The sequence below is a fragment of the Dipodomys spectabilis genome, unplaced genomic scaffold, assembly GCF_019054845.1.
Source record: "Dipodomys spectabilis isolate Male_0828 unplaced genomic scaffold, ASM1905484v1 ptg000107l, whole genome shotgun sequence".
In the NCBI taxonomy this organism is placed as follows: domain Eukaryota; kingdom Metazoa; phylum Chordata; class Mammalia; order Rodentia; family Heteromyidae; genus Dipodomys; species Dipodomys spectabilis.
The window spans coordinates 5,595,030-5,621,557 of NW_024870784.1; the positions used below are offsets into that span (position 1 = coordinate 5,595,030).

At 45.3% G+C, this 26,528-nt stretch overlaps 1 protein-coding gene across 8 annotated transcripts in view; it reads right to left on the minus strand.

Moving 5' to 3' along the window:
- Nucleotides 1-20,586, minus strand: part of Lca5l (lebercilin LCA5 like) — a 28,842-nt gene extending 8,256 nt beyond the window's left edge. For 5 of the 8 annotated variants that reach the window (XR_006148544.1, XR_006148543.1, XM_042687264.1 and 2 more), the window contains exons 1-4: nt 15,104-15,519; nt 12,363-12,694; nt 8,592-9,106; nt 5,376-5,513 (exon numbers count right to left, since the gene is read on the minus strand). Coding sequence is in view for 6 of the 8 variants with exons in the window: in XM_042687264.1 (XP_042543198.1) it covers nt 5,376-5,513; nt 8,592-9,106; nt 12,363-12,684 (975 nt within the window). In the remaining 2 variants the exon portion in view is untranslated. Of the gene's footprint in view, nt 1-5,375; nt 5,514-8,591; nt 9,107-12,362; nt 12,695-15,103; nt 15,520-20,008; nt 20,063-20,488 lie in introns of those variants that run through there. The other 3 variants (XM_042687260.1, XM_042687261.1, XM_042687262.1) reach the window with 3 other exon arrangements.
- Between the last annotated feature and the right edge of the window lie 5,942 nt (nt 20,587-26,528).

Here is a 26,528-nt window from a genome sequence, read left to right on the forward strand (position 1 = left end):
TAAGAGTCTCATGGACTTTCCTTGCCTGGGCTGGCTTTGATCTGTGATCCTCAGATCTCAGCCTCCTGAGTAGCTAGGATTATAGGTGTGAGCCACCAGTGCTCGACTCCTGTTCTCTTTTTAAATCAACTTTTGATGGATTTCATAATGTTATTCCACACAGTTAGAAAGTTCTTAAGATATGTTTTGCTCCCCTCCATGCTGCTTCCCACCCCAAATTGTCACTCTGACATTTTGCACTTATTTTTTAAAAAAAGGTCTAGATTTGACATAGAGAGAGAGAGAGAAGAGAGCACATACATGCGATATTTGTCTTTCTTGGTCTGACATATTTCATTTAACAAGGTCATTCCTAGTTCTCTCCATTTTTCCTGCAAATGCCGCAAGTCCACTCTTCTTTATTTTATTAATCTGTGCACTGGTTGGTGGGATCCTAGGTTGACTTGATTCCACAGTTGGCCATTGTGAACAGTGCTATCAACATGCATGTTCAGGTGTCTTGATTGAATGTGACTTACATTCTGTCTGAAATAGGTCAGGAGCGGCATAGAAGTCTTTTGCTTTTTAAGGAATCACCATATGGTTTCTGTATTGGCTTTATCAATTTGCACTCCCACTAACTGTAGAAAGGGTCCCCCCTCCTCCTTCCTCATCAGCACTTGCTTTTCGTTCTCTTGGTGATTGCCAGCTGACTGGATTATTTCTTCTTTTGATGTTTTAATTTTTGGAGCTCCTTTATATATTATCCTGGATATGAATCCTTTAACTGACAAATAGCTGGCAGAGATCTTCTTCCATTCTGTAGGTTATCTGTTAGTTTCTCTTTTTTAATGGTACTGGAGTTTAAACTTAGGGATTAATGCTTGCTAGGCAATTGTACCACTTGAATTATGCCTGCACTCTTGTAGGTTGTCTCTTGATTCTGGTAATTGTTTCCTTTGTGGTGCAGAAGCTTTCTAATTTGATGAAATGCCATTTATTTTATTTTATTTTATTTTATTTTTGGTCCGGTTGTGGGGCCTGAACTCTGGGCCTGGGCACTATCCCTCAGCTCTCCAGCTCAAGGCTAGCACTCTACCACTTGAGGCACACCGCCACTTCCGGCTTTTTTTTTTTTCTTTTTTGCTTATGTGGTGCTGAGGAATCGAACCCAGGGCCTCAGGCATGCAAGGCAAGCACTCTACCACTGAGCCACCTTCCCAGCCCCATTTATTTTATTTTTATTTTTAATTTTTTTTTTTGGGTCCGGTCGTGGGGCCTGAACTCTGGGCCTGGGCGCTGTCCCTCAGCTCTTCAGCTCAAGGCTAGCGCTCTACCACTTGAGCCACAGCACCACTTCCGGCTTTTTTTTCTTTTTGCTTATGTGGTGCTGAGGAATCGAACTCAGGGCCTCAGGCATGCAAGGCAAGCGCTCCACCACTAAGCCACCTTCCCAGCCCCTATTTTTAATGTTTTTTTTCTTTTTTTTTTTTTTTGAGGAAGGACAGTTTTATCTTCATGTACAGAGAAATCAGCATTGCACACTTACCCAGCTCAGTGGCCAGCTCCTTAGCCTTTACCTTTTCCAGCCTGGCAATCAGAATCGCAGATTTTGGACTCAGGACACTGCCTCCCCAGTGCCGATGGATCTCATCATATCTGTCATTGGTCCTGATAGCCTCCCCCAGCTTCGCCAGAGATCCTTTGTCTTCTGAGTTAACCTGGGTGAAGGCAACGGTGGTGCATGTTTTCCTGTGGAGGAGGCGCCCTGGCTTGGCCTCCCCCTTGAGGCAGTAGGGAGCATTCATCTCTGGCACAGGGCAGGCAGGAATACAATCAGCCGATGGGGTCCACGTCATGTACGATCACCATGAGCTGAGCCTTCTTGTTCTCCACCAAAGTAGTAACCGTGTTAACCCCTGCTCAAAGGATTGGAGGTCTCTTAGTGGGGACGTCTCCTTTGCTAGCAGCTTTCTTCTCAGCTCAAGCCAACAGTCTCGGCTTCTTCTCTGGCCTGTACTTGTGGGCCAGCTTGAGTAGCTGTGTCACTGTCTGGCTGTCCAAGGCCTGGGTAAACTGGTTCATTGCAGGAGGAACTTTCAGCCCTGGTAGAGGCTTGTCCTTTGCCACTGCAGGCAGATACAGCGGGGCCGTTTGACAAAATGGGTGAGATTTCTTTTGGACTGGATGTCCTGTCCAATGCCAAAAAAAATTTTTTTTTTTTGGTCGTGGGGCTTGAACTGTGGGCCTGAGCGCTGTCCCTCAGCTCTTCAGCTCAAGGCTAGTGCTCTACCACTTGAGCCACAGCGCCACTTCCGGTTTTCTGGTGGTTTATTGGAGATAAAGAGTTTCACGGACTTTTCTTGCCCGGGCTGGCTTTGAACCGTGATCCTCAGATCTCAACCTCCTGAGTAACTAGGATTACAGGCGTGAGCCACCGGCGCCCGGCTAATGCCAAAGTTTTTAGGCTGTTTTTCAAACAGCAGATTTACTACCTCCTTGGCCTCCTGCTTTTTCACGACAGCAGGGGCCGGGGCCACCATCTCCCCCTTGGCCTTCTTTCCTTTTGGCATCTTGGGTGGCTGGAGAGAGCGACTATTCTTTTAATGATGTTTAATTCATAGCTTCCCACACCAGCTTTTCTATTTTTCTGCTTTGCTATTTATGTTGTAGAACGGGGTTGCAGAAAGCTGGACTCCCTGCTGTCCGATGCTGTGGACGGTTCTCATGCACTGCTAGCTAGTGCTGTGTCATCAACACCCTCATTGATTAGAACTGCTAATTCAACTGAGGTCCTGCCTGCTCCCTTCTTCATTTAACTGGACTGCTTTCACAAGGAGCCTAATACCACTTCACACTGTTTGGTTCCTTTAACAAATAGTTTATGTAGGAGAGGCCAAAAAGAAATGTTTCTTTTCCTTTATTTGAGAGTTTTCAAACTTAAGACTTATAGCTTGAGGCTCAAAACATCTTTCTATTTTGTTTTTAATTAATTAAATTTTCAATTATAGCTACTGACCATCCTTAATTATATAAATCAGATTTACCATGATATTTCTGTATATGCATCAATCATATGTTAATCATTCCTACCCCGCTTTCTTCTACCCTTTCTACACCCTATTTTCCTCCCCCTGGATTCTCTTTTCCCAGAAGCTACTGTTTGCTCTTCAACTTTTCAGGTTATTTATTTTTAGTTTCCACATATGAGATAAAACATGTGACACTTAGGTTTCCGTGTCTGCCTTATTCTACTTCATACACGTTCTCTAGTTCCATCCATTAGCCTGTAATGACAAGGCTTCTGTCTTCATTATGACTAAATAATACTCCATTATGTATATACATCCATAATTTGTTTATCCATTCATTGATTGATAAGCATATATTATGTGATTTCATAGCTTGGCTGTTTAAATAATGCTGCAGTAAACATCATATGCTGACTTCATTTCCTTCATGTACTCAGGAGAGGGACTGCAGGATTATATGGGAGCATTCTCTCTCTCTTTCTCTCGTTAACTTTGAACCTTGTGCTTGCTATACAGATGTTCTAATACATGGGCCACTCCTCTAGCCCTGGGAAGTGCTGTTTTTGCTTTTTGGTGGAACTGCACACTGATTTTTTTTTTTTTTTTGGTGTGGCTGCATTGGTTTACATCTCTACCAACAGCTCATAAGGGTAACTTTTCCTTTACTTTTTTTTTTTTTTTTTTGGTACTAGTCCTGGGGCTTGAACTCAGGGCCTGGATGCCATCCCTGAGCTTTTTTTCCCCAGCTCACAGCCAGTGCTCTACCACTTTGAGCTACAGCACCACTACTGATTTTCTGGTGGTTAATTGGAGATAAGAATCTTGCAGACTTTCCTGCCTAGGCTGGCTTCTGTGATCCTCAGATCTCAGAATCCTGAGTAGCTAGAATTATGGATATGAGCCACTTGGCACCTGCCTTTCATCATATTTTGACAGCACCTGTTATCTTCTTATTGTTTTCAGAAAAAAATATTCTAACTGGGGTAAAATGAAATCTTATTACAGTTGTGGTTTAAAAATGCTTTAAAGCCAGGGCGCTGGTGGCTCACGCCTGTAATCCTATCTACTCAGGAGGCTGAGATCTGAGAATCACAGTTCAAAGCCAGCCCGGGCAGGAAAGTCCATGAGACTCTTATCTCCAATAAACCACTAGAAAACTGGAAGTGGCACTGTGGCTCAATCGGTAGAGTGCTTGCCTTGAGCTGAAGAGCACAGGGACAAGCGCCCAAGCCCCGAGTTCAAGCCCCACGACCAACAAAAATAAATAAATAAATAATAAAAATGCTTTAAAGTTCTTTTTTTTTTTGGTCCAGTCGTAGGGCCTGAACTCTGGGCCTGGGCACTGTCCCTCAGCTCTTCATCTCAAGGCTAGTGCTCTACCACTTGAGCCACAGCGCCACTTCTGGCTTTTTTCTTTTTGCTTATGTGGTGTTGAGGAATCGAACCCAGGGCCTCAGGCATGCAAGGCAAGCACTCTACCACTAAGCCACCTTCCCAGCCCCTGCTTTAAAGTTCTTAGACTTCAGAAGGTGTAGTGCAGTGACAGAAACTTATCTGGTACATATAAAGGCCTGGGTTCCTTCCTCTGCACCATGAAAATGTTGTTTATTAAAACAACATTTATACTTTAAAAGATAGTTTTTCAAGTGTATTTGCAAGGAGACTAATTTACTTTGTGTGTGCCAGCATCAAACCCAGAGCCTGGTGCATTCCAGGCAAAGGCACTGTCATGGAGACACAGTCCTAGTCACACAGTAGATTTTAAATTTACTGTATCACGGATTATGTTAGTTTTTAAATTCAGAAGCCTATTTTAAGTTGCTTTAAACATAAAAAATCAATAATGTTACTTGTCATGAAGTATGACTACCAAATCTGCTGAGTGAATAGAGCCAGTGGCATGAGCCACCAGTGCCTGGCAGCTCCTATGTTTTAGCATTTTTTTTTATGCCAGTCCTGGGGTTTGAACTCAGGGCTTGGACACTGTCCCTGAGCTTTTTTGCTCAAGGCTACCACTCTACCACTTGAGCCACAGCTCCTATTTTTCCTAGGCATGCTTGAATGTTATCCTCTTACTTATGGTTTCCATGGTAGCTGGAATGATGGGTACATTCCATCACACCCAGCTATTCTGTTGAGATGGGGTCTTGAGTCTTTTCCTAGGCTGGCCTGGAGTCACACTTCCCATCATTGCCTCCTGAGTAGCTGGGATTACAGGTAAGAGCTGGGATTATAGCTGGTTTGCTTATGTCATTTGAGAAGGAACAAAAGGATATCTTAAACTTTTGTAGCTGGGATTACAGGCATGAACTGCAGGCTTGGCTATAGATTGCTCACACCATTTGTGAAGAAAGGAAAGAATACCTTAAGCTTTTGTAGCAGGTGTTTCACCTCCACTTGCAGAGTCTTTGTCTCAGTTTGAGCTGCTGCTGTCTTCCGATTTTCAATAGCCAACTGCCGGCCAAAGGCGCTGTTGTTCAGCCTCAATTGTTTTTCTAAGCTCTGAAAACAATGCATAGTTTAACTGTTCTGCAGCCAATTTGGGATTATGAAAACCTATTGTAATAGAACTAATTACATTTATGAAAAAGACAAAATTACAGTATATTTTTAGCATGTCTTAGAACTAACTATATCACGAATAGTGAGATCTCAGAGAATAAATGTTTCAAATGTTTCAATGCTAGGGCTGGGAAGTGGCTCAGTGGTAGAGCGCTTGCCTTGCATGCATGAGGCCCTGGGTTCGATTCCTCAGCACCACATAAGCAAAAAAACCCGGAAGTGGTGCTGTGGCTCAAGTGGTAGAGCACTAGCCTTGAGCTGAAGAGCTGAGGGACAGAGCCCAGGCCCAGAGTTCAGGCCCCACAACTGGACCTTCCCCCCTGAAAAAAAAAAATCAAATGTTTCAATGCTTTTAACATACTCTGAATTTGATAAAAAAATTTAACATATTCTGTAAAAGTCAATAAAATAGTCATACTTTCCATCAAAATCTAAGCAGTTTTGCCCAAATGAGCTACTCTGATGTCTTTACACATGGTCCTCTTCCAAAATCCTGTGCCCCTCCTCCTGGAGGGCTGTCTAGTACCAGTGCAGACCACTGTAAGCAGGGATTCCACATTCGGAGCGGGGTGGGGGGGGGGTAGGAGGGTGGGGGGGGCAGGAGGGTGGAGGGGGGAGGTGGGGGGGAGATAGAGGGAGAAAGAGAGTTGACTGAACTGAACACATACCTGCTTTCTGCAGGAACTTTTGGACTAGAGAACTTCGTTCTGAACTCGGAAGTGTGGGTCAGAGCTTAAAGAAAAATAGGGTCTTCTCTTTTTTTTTTTTGGTCGTGGGAGCTGAACTCTGGGCCTGGCACTGTTCCTCAGCTCTTCAGCTCAAGCTAGCGCTCTACCACTTGAGCCACAGCAATTCAGACTTTTTCTGCTTATGTGGTGCTGAGGAATCGAACCCAGGGCCTCATGCATGCAAGGCAAGCACTCCACCACTGAGCCACCTTCCCAGCCCCCAGTCTTCTCTTTTATAGGATTAGGAACTCACCATTAAAGAAAAGTGGAAAACAGAAAGCTAAAAGGTGAAATTACAAAACATTCCATTTTCTAAAAAACAGTGTCCAGAATATACCTACACGTTTTGGCCTGAAAAATATTTCTCCCTTCAAATGCCCTACAACAAATGGAACTCCCCACACTAGCAAGTGCTTCTGATAGCTAACAAAATGGTCAGGTTTAGAATTAGTTTTAGCTTTGTCTAATAGGCATAAAGACATGAGCTTCTTGAATGTGTATGTATACAATCTTGCAGATTGAGATAAAAATGCACTTAGTTTTACATGGTAGACACACACTAAAAGGAATCCAGTACAATCCAAAGCCAAAGATTATCACTTTGGTAGGCAAGAGTGAAAAATGAAAAAAAAAGTGAGGTTGCTCATTATTTTCCATGCCTCAAATATTCATTATACATGACACAGTCCTTCAGGGAAGCAGAATAGTTTACCAATTAAGGAAAACAGATAAAAATATGGACAAAATGAACTTTCTGTTTATTTATTTCATGGTCAGAGAGAAAACTAGTTTATGGGAGCATACCTATAGCCCCAACATTTACGAGGCTGAGCATCACAAATTCTATGCCTGCCTGGGCTACTTGTGAGGCCCTGCCTCAAAAAAAAAAAATGAGAGAAAAGGGACTGGGCAGGTGGCTCAGCGGTACATGCATGAGGCAAGGGGTTCAATTCCTCAGCACCACAAAAACAGAAAAGGCCAGAAGTGGCACTGTGACTCAAGTGATAGAGTGCTAGCCTTGAGCTGAAGAGCTGAGGGACAGTGCCCAGGCCTAGAGTTCAGGCCCCACAACTGACCAAAGGTACCCCCCTTTGGAGGGAGGGAGGGAGGGAGGGAGGGAGGGAGGGAGGGAGGGAGAGAGAGAGAGAGAGAGAGAGAGAGAGAATATGCCTCTCAAAATTAAGTGTCAAAGAATTAAAGTCAAATAATTCCATAGAGACCACAAGTATCTACCATGTAAAATGGGCAGGAAAACCAGTATCTTCTTCCTTATAATTAATTGTAATTAATTGTCTCTTATAATGTGGCCAACTGGCTTTTGACAACCAGGGACTGATGGGGAAAACCACACCATTCACCTCCAGTTATTTTTAATTAATTATTTATTTTTTGTTGGTTGTGGGGCCTGAACTGTGGGCCTGGGCGCTGTCCCTCAGCTCTTCAGCTCAAGGCAAGTGCTCTACCACTTGAGCCACAGCGCCACTTTTGGCTTTTTCTGCTTATGTGGTGCTGAGGAATCGAACCCAGAGCCTCATACATGCATGGCAAGCACTTTACCACTAAGCCACCTTCCTAGCCTAACCTCCAGTTTTTTTTGAAGTCTATTCCTTCTCTATTCCCTGAAGCATTATGGGAAAAACTCCTCTTTCTAAAATAACTCAGCATGTCTGTGCAGGAATGATCTGCCAAACAGAATGGGAAGAACAAGAAGGGGACTGAAGGACATTGTTGGGGCAGCCTCCAAAACAAAGGAGGGAGATGATGTCACAGGGTTCTCCTGTGTCCCTCGCAGAACAACTCTGGGCATCTGAGGGGAAGTTTCTGCTGCTGGCAGCTGCTTCCACAAACAGCCCTTTCTCTCCACATGGCTACAGAGTGAACTCTTGCTCACTTAACAGAACCAACGTCCATGGGTCTCCAACTCTGCCTTCTGTTTTTGTGCTACACCTCTGCCTTTGCCCTGGCCCCCTCTAGGCGCATGTTCACTCTTGTGGTGCTCTGGAGTTCAGGGGTGGGGTGGGGGGACTGAACAGCATCCTCTATAAGTTGGGGACCTAATGACCTAATGAAATGCAGACCCGGCTGGGCACTGGTGACTCACGCCTAGCTATTCAGACGGCTGAGATTTGAGGATTTAGGCAGGAAAGTCCATGAGACTCTAATTAACCACTAAAGAGGCAGAGCTGTGGCTCAGAGCACCAGCCCTGAGTGAAAAAATAAGGGACAGTGCCTTGGCTTTGAGTTCAAGCCCAAGTACTGCTACAAAAGAAAGGAAAGAAGAAATACAGACCTGTATTTTTTTATCATTTGTCTCCATCTTGGTGGTGAGGAGAGACAATTTGTGTGTCAGTTCCTCTCTCTCTGCCAGGTTTTTGTCTTCAGAAAGCTTCTGCAGGGCCTGGAGGGCGTCCCTTGTCTTCAGCAGCTTGCTGTCAGCTTCTCGGAGCTTTCTGGACACAGTTCTTTCCTTCTCTTGTGACTTCCTAAGGAGCTGCCGTAAATTCCTCACCTCGTTCTGGTGTTTGGCTGTAATTTGAGGCAGATTGTTTTGGGAGTTCTCGTATTTGCCTATGGCTTTCAAATGCCTTACCTGAAGCTGTTTCAGAAATTGGTTTTCTATGACGACAGCTTCCAGCTTCCGGTGCATGTCAGTTAATTCGTTTTTCAGTTCTTTAATTGTATGAAGTCTTGCTGAGAGTATTCGTTGGGCCATTGCATTTCTTTTTTGTGTAATCATACTGAGTTGAGAAGTGAAAAATGATGCATTCCAGGTGTGCTTTTTTTCACCTGTGGTTTCCTTCTTGCCTATGTAAACAGATAATCCAGTTGGTTACTAGTGATATGTAGAAACATGCAAATACGTTTGTATGTGTCACAGGCAAAAAGTTAGCAAGTCCTCTATTGCAACAAATAAGCCGGGGCAGTGGAGCTTGTGATTCCAGCAAGGCAAGAGGCCATGGGGAGGAGGACTATAGTTTGAGGCTGGCCCAGGGCACAGACCCTACCTAAACTAAAAGAAAAAGGAGCTAGAAGTGTGGTTTAAGTAGCACAACACCTGCATGGCAAGCATGAAGCCCTAAGTTCAAATCCCAGTACCACAAAAAAGGTATCTTTTGAGACAGTGTCTCACTATGTAGGACAGACTAGCCTTGAACTTGTAATCTTCTTGTCTCCACTTCCTGAATACTGGAGTAACAATATGTGCCACCAAGCTGAGCTATGACAGAGATGGAATTTCCCCTTTACCCCAGTGGGTGAGCGGGAGAGAGAGGATAAGCCGGCTTTGTTTGCTTCAAAAACCTCAAGGAGCCACTTGCGTTTTGTGGTGTGCCAGAAAACCATACTCCGTGTGTCACGCACTTGTATAATTAAGGTCACAGAAACCTGGACTAGTGTTTAGTCCCTAATGATTTTCTGTCTCTTTACCTTACCCCACACTCTAGGGGTTGTATAGTCTGTAGTTTGGACCCCATTTCACACGATAAAACAGAGTTAGTCAAATGATTACATTACTTTTTTTTTTTTTTTTTTGCCACTCCTGGGGTTTGAACTCTAGGCTTGGGCACTGTCCCTGAGCTTCTTTGCTCAAGGCGAGCACTCTACCACTTGAGCCACAATGCCACTTCTGGCTCTTTTGAGTAGTGTATTGGAGATAAAAGTCTCACAGACTTCCCTGCCTGGGTTGGCTTCTCAGCCTCCTGAGTAGCTAGGATTACAGGCATGAGCCCCGTCACCTAGCTAATTACTCTTAAAATACCTAATTCTTAAACCACTGACCTAAAATAAAATACTCAATTGATTTAATTCACCAAAAATGACAGTGACCTAAAAGGCACATTATCAATAGTGAAATGTACTCTCTGAACACATTTTCCTGACTTGACCAGCAAGCTCATCCCCAGGCCACCATCTATCTACCTACCTCTCCATCGATCTATATGTATATGTACACATATTTACATGTAGTAAAGGATGACGATGTTTGATATTGAAAGAATTTTTTTCCAATCAGCTTTGGTTCCAGAGGTTGGATTTTTAGATGTATGCATGTGGATGAGGTTTGTGTACTTGCTGGACTGGGCAGGATGCTGTTTTAATTGTGGTCATCTCTCCCAAATGCGACCCACAGTCTTCTCACTGGCTCCCACCATGAGAGAAGGACTAGGCCAGTGGTGTGGGGCCCATTCCTCTCTAGGAAACAAGGGACTTTTCGCTTTCAGAAGTGAATGCTCTGGGTCTTTCCTATTAGAAAACTTCTCAAATGCACAGACAAAACAAAACACATCAGATTTCATGCAACTCACAGGTGAGTCCTGTGAAGAAGAGCCCTTGTTTGGTAGCTAGGAGCTGGGGGAACTGAAGCCCCACAATGGTCCAGAGGTGGCACGGAGGTCCCCAGCACATCTGGTGATAGCAGGCTAGTGAAAGACCCAGGGCAAATGGGATAGTGGTGGAGGGAGCCCCAGGGATAGCAGGCTTTGAGTGTCATCCAGATGTTGGCTGAGGGTGTTCTGATTGTCAGAGTGGTAAAGTCACAGCTCTCCCTGCATCAGGAATGCTAAGCAGCTTCAGACTGGTAAAATGGAAAAAAGTAACACAATCTGGGCAGGGAGAAGCATGAGGGTGAGGGATCAAGGACATCACAAGACTGATACTAGTTTGGACAGGCAGAGCTGATGAGGTTGAGGTAGATACTCTTAGAGCCTACAAGGAAACTGCAGTGATAGCAGCCTTTGAACCTGTTTCAAGACTGTCTGCAGTAGGCCTCGCCAGACTTGGAGGCCATCTGCCTGTGTGGAGGCAGGCGCTTCCATTTCACTGGCAGTTCAAACCTTGATTCTTCAGCTGCAAAGGCCAGAGGTCCTGTGGCTCTCTGTAACAAAGCCACCTGTGAAATGAAATGGAACTAGCCTCACTAGCAGGGTCCACAGGGAAAAGCTGGGCAAGGACAGAGCTTCTGTTTTCCTTTGGTGCCAGTCCTGGTACTCTAACTCAGGACCTAGGCACTGTCTCTGAGCTTTTGTGCTCAAGGGCTTGCGCTGTATCACTCCAGCCACAACTCCACTTCTGACTTTTTTTTTTGGTCGGTCGTGGGGCTTGAACTCTGGGCCTGGGCGCTGTCCCTCAGCTCTTCATCTCAAGGCGCTCTACCACTTGAGCTACAGCACCACTTCCGGTTTTCTGGTGGTTTATTGGAGATAGGAGTCTCACGGCCTCTCCTGCCCGGGCTGGCTTTGAACCTCGATCCTCAGATCTCAGCCTCCTGAGTAGCTAGGATTACAGGAGTGAGCCACCAGCACCTGGGCGCACTTCTGACTTTTTGAAAGTTAATTGGAGATAAGTGTCTCATGGACTTTCCTGCCTGGACTGGTTTCAAACTGTCATCCCAAGATCTCAGTCTCCTGAATAGTTAAGATGACATGGGGAAGCCTCTGGCACCTGTCTGTAATTATTCTTAATTTCTCTACTTCCTAATTCCTTTCAGAAAAGTAAACTTACCAATCAATTATATTGAATATGGATCACTTCAGAACATTAGGGCGTGGGGGCTGGGAAGGTGGCTCAGTGGTAGAGTGCTTGCCTTGCATGCATGAGGCTCTGGGTTTGATTCCTCAGCACCACATAAACAGAAAAAGCCGGAAGTGGCGCTGTGGCTCAAGTGGTAGAGTGATAGCCTTGAGCTAAAGAGCTGAGGGGCAGCGCCCAGGCCCAGAGTTTAGGCCCCAGGACCAGCAAAAACAAACAAACAAACAAAAAAACCCAAGCTGGGCGCTGGTGGCTCCTGCCTGTAATCCTAGCTACTTAGGAGGCTGAGATCTGAGGATCTCAGTTCAAAGCCAGCCCAGACAGGAAATTCCGTGACACTCTTAACTCCAATAAACCACTTAGAAAACCAGAAGTGACACTGTGGCTCAAGTGGTAAAGCACCTGCCTTGAGCTGAGGAGCTCAGGGACAGTGTCCAAGCCAAGAGTTCAAGGCCCACAACCAACCAAAAACAAAAACAAACAGAACATTAGGGCGTGAAGGCACCAGTCTTGGCTGGGAAATCTTGCTTCTTACCTTTGGACAGGGAGATTTTAGAAACATTATGCATTTTCTTCTCCTTTTCTTTTACCACAGGATGTTCTAAATGATTTCTGTTAATGCCTGCTTCTGAAGCCTCAGAGAGAAAGTCTTCTGAATAGTCACAGTGAGAATTTAGACTTCTGCAGGAGCATTGGGACCTGCTGTAATCCACACTCCCATTGGAAGTCCTGCCGGTCCTGGACAAATCCCCTATGACCGAGTGTCTCCTGCACTCTCCAGACTTCCTTCTCTTTTCTAATTCCACCATCGGGAAATGCTCATCAGAATGTGATTTTGTTGTATCAGCCAAAGACATAACAAACAACCTAGTAAAAGAAAAGTCATTTTGAAGTTATAGCTATTGACACTAAAATGAATCTACAACTTATTGTATTTTCCTTATTTTCTCACAGGCAGGAATGTGAAACAATGTTATCATTATCAAGTGTTTTCTGGAGGAATTTCAGTTTGGTTTTCATGTTATTTTTGTATGAAATGTAAGACCCTTGGGTTCACACTTTGATAATGTTCACAGGTAACACAAGGTAAAATCTTACTTGATAACATAGAATGATTTGTGAATTGGTTAGAAAGGAAGAAATGGTAGAATTGGTAAATTTGGACATTTGGTAAGAAACACAATGCTTGTGTTTATGGAGATATATACTTGTGCTTACTGATGATGAGATAATCCCCATAACTGTCCTAAAATTCCTACCTGTGTCTGCCCTGAACATGGGTCTGTCTGGCTCACTTGGCTCTCACTACCGAATTACATTCACTCTTTATTTATTTATTTGGTAGGTCGTGGGGCCTGAACTCTGAGCCTGGGCACTGTCCCTCAGCTCTTCAGCTCAAGGCTAGCATCCTACCACTTGAGCCACAGCACCACTTCTGGCTTTTTCTGCTTATGTGGTGCTGAGGAATCAAACCCAGGGCCTCATGCATGCAAGGCAAGCACTCTACCACTGAGCCACCTTCTCAGCCCTACATTCACTCTTTCTTAACAGAGAATCTAAGACATGCTGTCAGCCCATAGCCAAAGGCGCCCACTGCTTCCCTGCAGTCAGCAATGAGGTGTGCTCTGAATTTATATAGCAAGCCCGCTCTGGAATTTTCCATTGTTATGTACATTTTATTGATAATATGTTAACAATTGATGATTAGTATCAGTCTTGTTGTTGCACTTTTAAGATGGTTAAAGTGTTTTTAGAGCCAGGCGCTGGTGGCTCACACCTGTCATCCTACTACTCAGGAGACTGAGACCTGAGGATCATGGTTCAAAGCCAGCCCAGGCAGGAAAAATCTGTGAGTCTCTTATCTCCAATAAACCACCAGAAAACTGGAAGTGGTGCTGTGGCTCAATTGGTAGAGTGCTTGCCTTGAGCTGAAGAGCTGAGGGACGGTGCCCAGGCCCAGAGTTCAAGCCCCATGACCGACAAAAAAAAAGTGTTTTTAGAGTGTCTCTGGATTAATATAAATAGGCCACATTTCATTACTATCAAAAATGTATGCTGTTTCTACTGGTATGAAGAAATCTAGGTATTGGGCCAACCACCAATTAATATATGTATCAATTAATAAGTTCAACCAGAGAAAATTCTGAAGGCATAATTCTATTGTGAAGATCTCAAAATGAGGAGTCCCATTTTCAGTGTGAGGAAATATTTCTCTTTTTCTATTTCTCCCTACTTTAACTCTGTTATACTAAAAAAAATTCTTGTTAAAACTTTAAAAAAGCTCTTAAAATGAGCCATATCAGTAATTACCTAATTACTATCTAGTACCTTTATCACATTCATTTTGCTATATCTAATTTGAGGTGGTGTATAGTTCACAATCATTTTAGAAGCGTGTGTGTATGTGCCAGTAGTGGGGCTTGAACTCAGTGCCTCACACTCTTGCTTGGTCTTTTTTGCTCATGGCTGCGACTCTGTCACCTGAGCCATACCACCACTTCTGGCTTTTTGCTGGTTAATTGGACATAAGAATCACATGGAATCCATCTGTGTGGGCTGGCTTCAAACTGTGTCAGATCTCAACCTTCTGAGTGTCTAGGATCACAGGTGTGTACTTGTATTTTGAGCAGCCAGTGTTTACAGTTTTACTCAGGCGAAGCACTACTTCACCGTGTTGTTCTCACTACTTTATTACATCATTCTTACTCCAGAGTTCACAGCTGTTTCTCTGCTCTTAGAAGACAAACACATGACCCATATTCTAAGCACTCTTGTAGTAGAGAAGTCTAGTTTGCCTGATGATCATTTCTTGGAGCACACCATGCAGAAGGGGTGGCTGTGCTGGGCACCAGTGGCTCATGCCTGTAATCCCAGCTACTCAGGAGGCTGAGATCTGAGGATCACGGTTCAAAGCCAGCCCAAGCAGGGAAGTCAGTGAGACACTTATCTCCAATTAACCACCAGAAAACTGGAAGTGGTGCTGTGGCTCAAGTGGTAGAGCACTCGCCTTGAGCTGAAGAGCTGAGGGACAGTGCCCAGGCCCAGAGTTCAAGCCCCACGATGGACACACACACACACACACACATACAAAGGGGGGTGGCTGCTTCTCAGAAGAGGAAACTTCTACTCTGTGTTCACCTGACTATCATGTAAGAAATAAGAATGTTCTAGGTCAAAGTATACATGTGGATCATTTTGAATAACACGCTGTCTTCAGTACTGCTTTTGCAGTAAGGCAGACAAAACAGGCACATTTAACAGTGGGTTTCTGCATACCTGCTGTTCTTTCTGGAACTTCCCTAAGATGTCTGAAGATACACTGTATTTTCTGAGCAGAAGGGTTCTTTCACACGGTAGTATTTATGAAATTTCCATGGTAGTAGTTTTTTGACATGCTTTGGGTCTTTTTTTAGAAAATGTATTTCAAAAAACCTAAAATGATATCACAAGAGGCAAGTGTTACTATCTCACAAAGAAACACTGAAGAACAGAAGCTTTGAGGCAGTATTCATCTCTCTCTCTATTCACTTGCTACATAGAGATCACCATAGGCTTCACATACTAAGGCTTTTCCTCCATTCAAGCAAATCAGCTATTGGCAATTTATTGGGAAACTCTTGATTGTGACTATTGATTATGCCAATGGAGAACTGGCAGGAGTCACATAGAGCACAGCTTTCCAGAAGATCCTGTAACCCATCTGTACACCCTTTCTTTCCATGAAAAGTTGAATAAAAAGAATTCAATTATTTGGATTGCATGTCACTTGCCTATCAACCACAAAAATTACAAAAGGAAGATCTTGGTGCTTCTGGTGGGCACTAAAATTTATTTCAGAAACATTACCTCTGGTTTAGTATTACCTACTGGAATCTCATGACCCACCCACCACATTCTTGGGTGTTGTCACAAAATCCTACTTCTTCATTTTGTTTTTTGGTGTCTGAGGCAGTGTTTATCTCTATCAGACTATCTCTGTCAACTACTGAGATATGGTACAAAGTTACAAATAGTCATATGATGAGGGGTTGTATTAAAATGAGAAATATTGGGTTAAAATTGTATTCACACACAATGATACATATATACACACACACACACATAATTACATATAGCTACATGTACTGATAAAAATATATCTATCTATATGCATCTATGTCCATGTATATTTTCCTTTTAAATTCTGCACTATAATGTAATGGCTAGTTAGTAAGACTGAGGTCAGTGACCAAGCCCTGTCCTTCACAAATGCCATTCTACATGACAAGGAACCAGAGCTTCTGGGAGAAATGGATGACTCTAAGCCTGGACCAGGCAAAGTACAAATGCTAATCAAATACAAAGGGAAGAGGTGACTCTGTGGAGAAAGCTGGTAGATCCCTGCTGGGACAGGTAGCCAAGGATCAAGTCTGCAGTTGGGAGACAAGTGATGCTCAAGTGCAACCACGGGCACTGAAAAGGGCAGAGCACCATTTCCTTGACCCTCCACCAGAAGCTCAGGCTGAGCCTGCTGGGAGGAAGTACCACACAGCAGCCCAAGTTCGGTCCTGCATAATGATAAACCTGAATTCTCACGCAGACTGGCACAAAGCTAAGCAGAGGATGAACTGAGCAGAGAAGATCTTCCCCTAGCTTATAAATATGCCATTGTGTAGGACAGACAATACGCTATCTTAGGGCTGTCAAGAATGCTATTTAAAACTTGAAAATATCTTTTTTTTTTGGAGGTCACTGGGGTTGGAACTCAAGAACTCATGCTTTTTACCACAAGTGCTTTACCACTCCAACTCTGCCCTAGGCCTTCAAACACTATTTTCATTTAAGATTATATGTCCCAATTTTTGGCTATTCTATAACATGGACAAAGGGAAGTTAAGAATTAACACTCATTGGGAAGAAGGCTTGTAAAACAAGATGTCAAAAAGCTGGTGGCTCACGCCTGTAATCCTAGCTGCTCAGAAGGCTGAGATCTGAGGATTTTGCTTCAAAGCCACCCAGGAAGAAAGTCCATGAGACTCTCATCTCCAATTAACCACCAGAAACTAGAAGTGGTATTGTGGCTCAAGTGATAGAGTGCTCACCTTGAGCTGAAGAGCTAATGGACAGCGCCCAGGCTCAGGGTTCAAGCTGACAAAAAAAAAAAAGCTGTGTAGTGTCAACTGACAAAAGCAAATATTTAGTTGATTCCTCAATGATTTTTTTTTTGTCTAGTACTATACTCACAAGTGAAATCTATACACACACACATACACCAGAAATATTAGGCTTTACCTGATGACATGAAAATGTGTCATGTGGATTTTGATTACTTATACAATTTATTTTTGATAAAGAGTTGAATGCATTACTAGGCTGACATTGGTAGGAAGCTGTACTGGCCATGGACCAACCCAATACAGTAACTGCAGTGCCAAAGGGACACTGAATGTGGGTCAGCTCTAGGAAGGGCCACCTATCATGATAGATGTGCTTAGTTTTAGCACCCATGCAACACTTGTGTTTGGAAGCACTGGGGTTTTGAACTCAAAGCCTTGTACTTGCAAAGCAAGTGCTCTACATTTGAGCCATGCCCCCTACCCTTTTGCTTTAGTTCCTTTTCAGATAGAGTCTCTTCTCCCCTCCCAATCAACCCCCCCCCTCCGCGCCCGGGTTGGCCTTCCATTTAGCTGAGATTACAGGTATGAGACTCTACACTCAGCTCCACACAATACTTTTAAATTTCAATGTTTATCTCATTTTTACTAGTTTTTTTTTGTTTCAATGACATTCAATAATATCACTTACACATGTCTAGCTCAGTATTTCCCCTACACACCCTAATGGGGTTAATACCAGTTACATACTAGCATTTCATTCACTTTCAGTGAATACTTGGGTTTTACCATGTGCTAGCAACTGTGTGCAGTGTAGGTAAATAATGATGAACACAAACAGGAATGTTTAGGGGGAATTTACTAATCACTAAGACTGCTGTTTTAAAGGAAAGAGAAGCAAGTCTGTGAGGACACAGGACACTGGGGTCCCTGGGAGGAGACCGAGGACTCTGGTCTCTTTCATTTTCTCTTCTGGTTCTTGGCCAGGGGGTGAGTGGTTTAATTCTTCCATCCACCCCTGCCAGAATGCGCTGCCTTATCTGAACAGGCCCAAAGCAATGAGGCCAACTGACTCTGGGACGAAACCTCAACTGTGTGCCAAGATGTCTTCTTTTTATAAGGTGATGATAATAGCTACAGAAAGGACTGATGTTTATGACATGGAAACAGGTGAAAGATGCCCAGAATACAGGACAAGGGCTAAGTGAAGGGCTGGGTGTGGGTAAAGGTCTAGGAGGAACACCAGCTTAGAGTAGAAGAGCTCCCTTGCTGGGGACTGGCAGGTTAGGCATTGGTCCTGTCCATGTTGAGCTGAACATACCTGTGTGATGCCATTCAGACTAGGTTGGGATCTACGTGCTTGTAACTCAAGAGTGTGGAGTCTAGGAAGCATGTGGGGGACAGACAGACAGCAGCTAAGTACAGTAACAGGAGGAGCAGAAGCCCAGAGAGGAGTGCTGTCAGGCTGAGATGAGACAGCAGGGTTACACAAGGCTCGGACTAAGCAAGGTGAGGCATGGGAAGATCTCATGGGAGGTTTCTGCTCCGGCAGAGGTGAGGATGGAAGCCAGGCTGCAGAGGGTAGAGTAATGACGGGTAGGCGGTTAGATGCATCCAGTATGGTAATTTTCCAAAAGTGGCCTGTCCAAAGGGAGGAGGGATTGAACAGTAACCTAAAACTGAAGGGAAATGTGAGGCCAAGATTTCTTCTCGTGATGGGAGATAGGAACACCTTTAAAAGCCACCACTGGTTGAGATGGAGCAGTGAAGGGAGCAGTGACGTGTAGGGTTTGAACAGCAGAAAGAGATGGGATTCAGGGCGTGGGGAGAGAGGCCTTGGATGGGAGGAAGATGGCTACAGATGAGGTGGGGCTTGCAGGCTGGACATCTGGATTTCCAACCTGGCATGTTATCACTACCCTGCAAATTGACAGCACAAAGGGGAGGAAGTGGGAGCTCAAACTTGAGTGGAGGTTTATGATCTTTGACCTCTACTGACCTCAGAAAGTTGCAGCAAGCCCTTCTGTTACTTTGTGGACTGCAATTTTAGTTAATAGGGGGGGGAAAAAAAACCCAAACACTTTCCCTTTATTTTTGTGCCTGAACTGGGGAACTCATGGCCCAGGTGCTGTCCCTTAGCTTTTTTTCTTTTTTTTCCCTGAAGGCTGGTTCTCTACCACTTGAGTTGCAGCTCTACTGGCCTTTGGGCAGTTAACTGGAATTAAGACTCTCACAGACTTTCCTGCCTGGACTGACTTTGCGCCCTGATCCTCAGATCTTAGTAGCTAGGATTATAGGTATCGGCCATCTGTGCCTGGTTCAGGGGTGCTTTTCTTTGTCTCTGTTTTAAAGACTGTGATCTGTTAACTTGTAGAAGGCAGAAGCTGACGGCTGAGGTACTTGCAAGGGTGACTAGTGCTTTAACACTGAGGCACCATCAAAATGAGCACCACTGGGAGGGTCATTGGTTTCATCTCAATTGGCCGCTTCCAGAACTTGTCTAAAACACAAAAAAAGCAAATAGTAGAGAACAGAGCTTAAGTTCCCACGTGACTCTTTTTTCTCCCTTGGAAAGATGGTTCTGGATTTTTTTTGTCGGCCGTGCTGCTTGAACTCTGAGTCTGGCGCTGTTCCTTAGCTCTTCAGCTCAAGGCTAGCTAGCGCTCTACCACTTCAGCTACAGCGCCACTTCCTTTTTTTTTTTTTTTCTGGTCGTTAATTGGAGATAAGAGTTTCAAGGACTTTCCTGCCCGGGCTGGCTTTGAACCGTGATCCTCAGATCTCAGCCTCTTGAGTAGCTAGGATGACAGGCATGAGCCACGGGCGCCCGACTTGGTTCTGGATTTTTCTGTTCTTCGGTACAATCGATTTTCAAGTTCTTGCCCAAGTTCTGTTCCAGGGACACTAGCCTATTTGGACCCAGCAAAGCCAGACGGCATTTCTCAATCTTTAGCTTGTGAATAAATGTGTTTTGTCATCTCATCTACGAGCTGAAATTCTCAAAAGGGTGCGCTGAAGATACTGTTGGGCTTTTATCTGTGGGGAGTGTAACATCCACGCAACCCATCCTTTTATTAAACACACTCACACCTTAGTGCTCCGAAGTCACAGAGGAAGGGAAACTGCACGACCGTCTTGGCCCAAGGAGTAAACAATTAGGTCACTGCAATTACTCAAGCCGCCAGGGCAGTGACAGGGGGCTGGGGCGGGGGCCGGAGGGGCAAGTTTGGGAACACTAGGAAGGTGATGGAATTCCAGCGCGGGGAGGGGGGCGCGGTGCGGGTCACGGGGAGCGGGGCCCCAGGGTCTGGCCTTCCGGGAACGGGCCTGGGCTGCGTGTGTGGATCCGTGTGGGGCTCGCGGTCTCGTCCGGCCGGGCCGGGCCTCGGCGGCGGCTGACACACGCGGGGACGGGGGCCGAGTGCCAGGCCGCGCCGGTGCGGGGCAAAGCGCCAAGGTCGGCGCCAAGGTCACAGGGCCCCGCACCGGAAGCGGCGGCGCGGGCCTCGGCGGGCGCCCCCGGCGGCGGGCCCGACCCCCCGGCCTTCCCCAGGGAGGCGGCCCTCACCAGCCGCGCGTCGCGGACGGCTCGGCGGGCGCCCCGGCTACGTTACCAGCGGTGCTGCGCGCCCGGCGCGAGGCCCGAGAAGGCGCCGAGAGACTCGGCCTCCGGAGGCCCTCAAATACTTCGGCTGGCGGCGGTGGCCAAGGCTGCCGCGGGGTCCGAATCGGGACGGCGGGCGGCGGGCGGGCGGCGGGCGGGCGGCGGCAGGCGGCACACGGGCCGTTACCTGCTCGCCGCGCGGCTCCCGCGGCGGCGCCGACCCGGGGCCTGCGGGGCGGGGGCGGGGAGGAGGGAACTGCCGAGGCGTTTCCATGGAAACCACGCGCGGGGCCTCCTGGGACAGGCGGCTGGCGCGCGCATGCGCCTTGGTGGGACGCTGACGCCGCGGCGGGGAGGGGCCGGCCCAGGCCCAGGCCCAGGCCCAGCGGGACCTTGAACTCGCGTCTCTAGGCTCAGGGTGAGAAGTTTGCGTGTGTCCCACCTTGCTGGGCGCTGGTTCCCCCACTCTCAGCCCTCTGGCCCTGCCTGGGAAGTGGGGGACCCAGGGCAGAGTGCCCCTGCGGCCTTTGCATACACATGAGTTTTCTTTGCCGAAACAGGATTTTATTACACAAATACTGTAATACGTGCGTGTTTGGGCCTAGAGAGTTTAGAGATGGACTGCAAGGACAGAGGACAGTTAAAGTTCATCCAGATGATTTATGATGACGTGTTGGCTTCATGTCAAAAAGCTTGGCATCTTTCCATTGTATTCCCTTCCTTGGTCTGTGTCTTCAGTGACCCTTGAGCTTATTTTCTGATTTACTTTTTCCTGGTTTGTGGTTGTGTTGTTTTGCTTGTCTTTGAAGACAGAGTAGTCCCCAAGCTGTGTACCCAAGCTGGCTTGAACTTGGAATCTTTTGTCTTTTCCTGTCAAATTCTGGCATTGCAAATGTGCACCACCAGCCTGCCCGCACTACATTTGCTTGTTTGTTTTGAGGTGCTCAGGATGCAACCCCGGGATTCATGACCTCCAGGTGTGGAATGTGGACGAGGAAGAGGCCGTTAGGTGGACGGCTGAAGTAACTCAGTAATTATGGTGCTCAGCTCCATCATGAGGAGAACCATAATTCTGCACCTTTATTTCTCTGGGCTGGTGTTCTGGGGATGCTCTTAACAAATTACCACAGCCTTGGTGGCTTAGGAAAGTACAGATTAATGATCTCACAGTTCTGGAGGCTGCAAGTATTTTCACAAAATATCTGCAAGTCCGTCATCCTCTGAAGGATCTTAGAATTCGTCTTTTCCTTTTCCAGCTTCTGATAGGTTCCTGGCATTTCTTGGCTTGACAGCAGCATTACTCCAGTTGGCCACTGTAGTGGGGAGTTCCAGGGTTCTACCTATCAGGTGTGGGCACTCTCCTTGGTCTGCCAAATGAAGAGACAAGTGGTGGTTCAAGGGCAGAGAAAGGAGATGTACTATGCAGTACCTGAGCTTTAGGTTAAAATAGGTTAAAATTGGGGTTGGGGACAGGAGAGGTACCTAATTATTGCACTGTCTTGGTCACAGGTGTGATTTGGTTGTTTGGTATGGGTGGTCAGGCAGTCCCTGGTCACGGTGAGAAAGGCATTGTGGTCTGGATGAGTGGTTTGGAGTCCTGTAACAAGATGTGACCATCCACCATGGCTTTCCTGGATTCCAAGGTGGCTGCAGGGTGACTGCAGAGAGAATGGCTCAGAGCAAGGACAGATACAAAATGGATGCAAGGATGCTTTTGAATATTGGCAGGCCCGAGTGGGGAGTTTGTGCCTTCAGCAAAAGCAGCTTCTGCGCACCAGTCATGCCCTTATTCCCAATGGTGCTCTTCTTTACATCTCTCTGTCTTCTCATCATAATTCACCCCAAGATCCCCTCATGGCATCTGCAAAGGCCTCATTTTCTTTTCTTTTCTTTTCTTTTTTTTTGGGTCCCATTGTGGGGCCTGAACTCTGAACTCTGGGCCTGGGTACTGTCCCTCAGCTCTTGAGCCCAAGGCTAGTGCTCTACTGCTTGAGCCACAGTCCCACTTCCGGCTTTTTTCTTTTTGCTTATGTGGTGCTGAGGAATCAAACCCAAGGCAAGCACTGTACCACTGAGCCACCTTCCCAGCCCAAAGGCCCCATTTTCAAATAAGCTTACATGCAGAGGGGTTCTGAATTTTTGGGAATATTCGACCCACCAGAGTTACTACGGTAATCACATGATTCTGTATACTAATAACATATTTGTCATTTTAGGGCACTCATAAAGTTTTGTAAATAAAAGCATAATATCTGAAATAATTTGTCTTAAGGGAATCTCTACAAAGTTTTTTTGGTCAATGTTTACAAACAAGACCACACTAAAGCTACCAGCACAACTATGTTTATTGCAGCATTATTTACCATAGCTAAGATATGGAACCAACCCAGATGCCCCTCAGTAGATGAATGGATCAAGAAAATGTGGTATATATACACAATGGAATTCTATGCCTCCATCAGAAAGAATGACATTGCCCCATTTGTTAGGAAATGGAAAAACTTGGAAAAAATTATATTAAGTGAAGTAAGCCAGGCCCAAAGAAACGTAGGTCCCATGGTTTCCCTTATTTTTAATATCTAGTATATGTATGAGTCAAGCGGAAAAGGTCAGATAATGTGATGTCAGGAAAATGAACCCTTAGATGTGTATTTTAATGTTTTTTTTCTTTCATGCATGTGTTTCTAACACATTTATAAGATTATCTCTTTGTTGCTTTGTATGTCCCTCCCCCACAGTATAACCCCTGCTTTCACTATATTTGATGTCAGTATAACTTGTGGAGGAGATGGGGAAAAACCAGTTGTTTAAGGATACAGGTGGACCTGTTGCAACAATGAGAAGTACAAGTTGTCATGTCCAAAACGAGCTTTACAACGTTGGTGCGGGGGGGGGGGGGGGGGGGGAAGGGGGGGGAAGGGGGGAAGGAGAAGGATTGGGATTGGGGGGGAGGGGGGAGGCTGGGAAGGGATGTGAAGGGTAAACAAAGGAGGAGGCTGCAATGCTTGGTAAGAAATGTACGCATTATCCTGCCCATGTAACTGTAACTCCTCTGTACAGTATGTTCACAAATAAAATTAAATTAAATTTAAAAAAAAAAAGTTTTTTTGGTCAATCCCTCATATTTCTATAATCAAAATTAGGACAAATTAGTAGATGTTATTTGATGTAAACACAGGCATGGATATGTTAAACAGGTATCCCAAACCCCCTCCTTCCCATATTTACTAGATTACACAGCTTCCCTCTGAACTGCATTTTGTCAGAAATCTGTGTGTGTGTGTGTGTGTGTGTGTCTGTGTCTGTGTCTGTGTGCTGATATTGGGGCTTGAACTTAGGGCCTAGGACACGGGCCTTTAGCTTTTTTGCTCAGTAATGACACTATGTGTACACTTATACAACCACAGCAGTCTGGAGGGTCCTCAGCTAAATATTGGCCTCCCTTATGACCCAGTCATACCATCTATCCTGAACAACAGGAACCAGTATACAAGGACACATGCACCTTCATGTTTATTGCAGCACTGTTCACGATAGCCAGAATATGGAAACAACCCAGATGTCCCACCACAGATGAATGGACCCAAAAATTGTGATATCTCTGCACAATGGAATATTATGCAGCCATTAGAAATGACAAAATAATGGCATTTGCAGGGAAATGGATAGAGCTAGAAGAAATCATGTTGAGCGAGGTAAGCCAAGAGCAAAGAGACAAACGGCACATGGTCTCCCTGATAAGTGGATGTTAAATCCAAAATGTAAGGTGATACGACAAAATAACCGAGACTTAAGAAACAAAGGACTTCCACTCATCCGGTTGAATCACTACTAAATAACCCTATATGCTGATCACATATATGGTATATATGTGCACTCTGGAGGGAAACCAGGAGGCCGGCACAGAACTAGAGGGAATCAGGAAAAACATACAACAGTGGGACCCATCAGCGGCACTGGTCATTGATCAAAATGAACTAAACAACTCAATGGCAGCGATGGGAGGGAGGGAACAAGTGGGAAAGAGGGAACAGCTGACGCTCTGCAAAACAAAAGAAATGTACATATCACCCAATGTGGAAGAAATAACTGTATTGCAAAGCTCATAGAACTCATAAATGTTACAGACCATGATAGACAATTTGCCCCATGAAAGTTAGAATGTGTTTGTGACTTTAACTAAGCATCACTATCCCACAATACTGTGAAATTTGGAAAATTATGTAATTAATCACAATAAAGAATTTGAAAAAAAGTAATGACACTCTGCCACTTAGGCTACAGTTCCATTTCTGGCTTTTTGCCGGTTAAGTGGAGAGTTTTATAGACTTTCCTGCTCAGTCTAGCTTCTTACCATGATCCTCAGATCTCAGCCTCCTGAGCAGCTAGGCTTACAGGCGTGAGCCACAGGAGTCTGCTTGACAGAGATTTATTGGGCTTTATTTTAAGGCCCATGTGGAATGTTTGTTATCCCTGTTCCCTTGCAACTCCTTAGTGTCAATGTAATACATTAAAAGGAGTTTTTAGCTTGAGTTTTCAAATTCCTAATTGGCAACTTTTTATGGTCATATTTAAGAAGAGAAACTTCTGAAAAAACGAGTTCATTGTGAGAGCATTAGGGGTCTGAGGATGATGTCTCAGGAGCGTCTGTGGGATGGTGTGAGAGCAGGAGAGGGGGTTGAGTCTTGGATATTTACTGTTCCCATCGCCTCCATGTCTGTGTCCTCACTGAGCGCGGGAACCGAGTGTTCGGCTGGGATGGATTAGAGAGGTTCATGTAGAACAAGGCAGAGCTGCCACGCAATGGTTTTAGTAGGAATTCTGTCTCTCCCTGAGTCCTGCAGATGGCAGATCAGAGGATCTCACGGTTGAAGCCAGTGTTCTTTTATTTTCAAATTCATCATCATCATCATTATTTCATCAGTGGTTCTGGTCTGAATTCAGGACCTCACACTTGCCAGGCATGTGCACTACCGTTTGAGCCATATCAGCTCAAAGGACATGCTTATCCTCTAGTACAGGGATGTTTATTCTCTAGAGAGCATAAAAATTCAGCTGTAATTTGTTATCACTTTGCAGAGCCATTAGGAACTATGTCTAGAGGTGTGTGTGTGTGTGTGTGTGTGTGTGTGTGTGTGTGGTGTGTGTGTGTGTGTGTGTGTGTGTGTGTGTGTGTGTGTGTGTGTGTGTGTGTGTGATACTGGGGCTTGAACTCAGGATCTTATGCTCTCATTGGTTTCACAAAGGACCTAGTTTTGGTAGCTAACTTTACAGGCTGAGCCCATAGTTAAATTTTGACTTATGACAAGTGAATTCACTTGGGAGCCAAGTGAACTTTCTTGTAGGTGCCGAGTGCCCTTCCTCCTCATAGGCACATACCTGAGCAGGAAGGGGGTGGGCCTCAGAGCCCTGGCATTGGGAAGAAGACAGAGGTGCAGAAATCTGAGAGGTACTCCCTGCTCCATGATGAGTACCAGGCATCTGGCTGTGTAGCCCAGGCTGGCCTAGAACTCCCGATCCTCTTGTCTCAGAGACTGACACAGCTTGGAAGACAACTTAAGATTAAAAAAGGGAGTAGGGTGGGTGTCATGGGACCAGAAAAAGGCTTGGTTATAAAACCCATTGGTGGAGTATGGGTGGCAATTTGCCATGGTTTGTGTGTGTGTGTGTGTGCACGCACATGCATGCAAATGCATGCTAGTAGTCAGGCTTGAATTCAGGGCCTAACATTAGCTCAGTTTTTGGCTCAAGGATGGCACTCTACCATTGAGCCACAGTTCTACTTCTGGCTTTTTGCTGATTAAGTGGAGATAAGATTCCCTTGGATTTGTCTGCTTGGGCTGGCTTGGAACTGTGGTCCTCAGATCTCAGCCTCCTGAGTAGCAAGGATTATAGGTGTGAGCCATTGCTGGTACTTGGCTTGCTTTCTTTGCTAGCATTTGTGTTCTTCTGAGTCTTCTTCTTTTCTAATTTTTTTTTTTTTTGAGCTGCTAGGAATGGAACC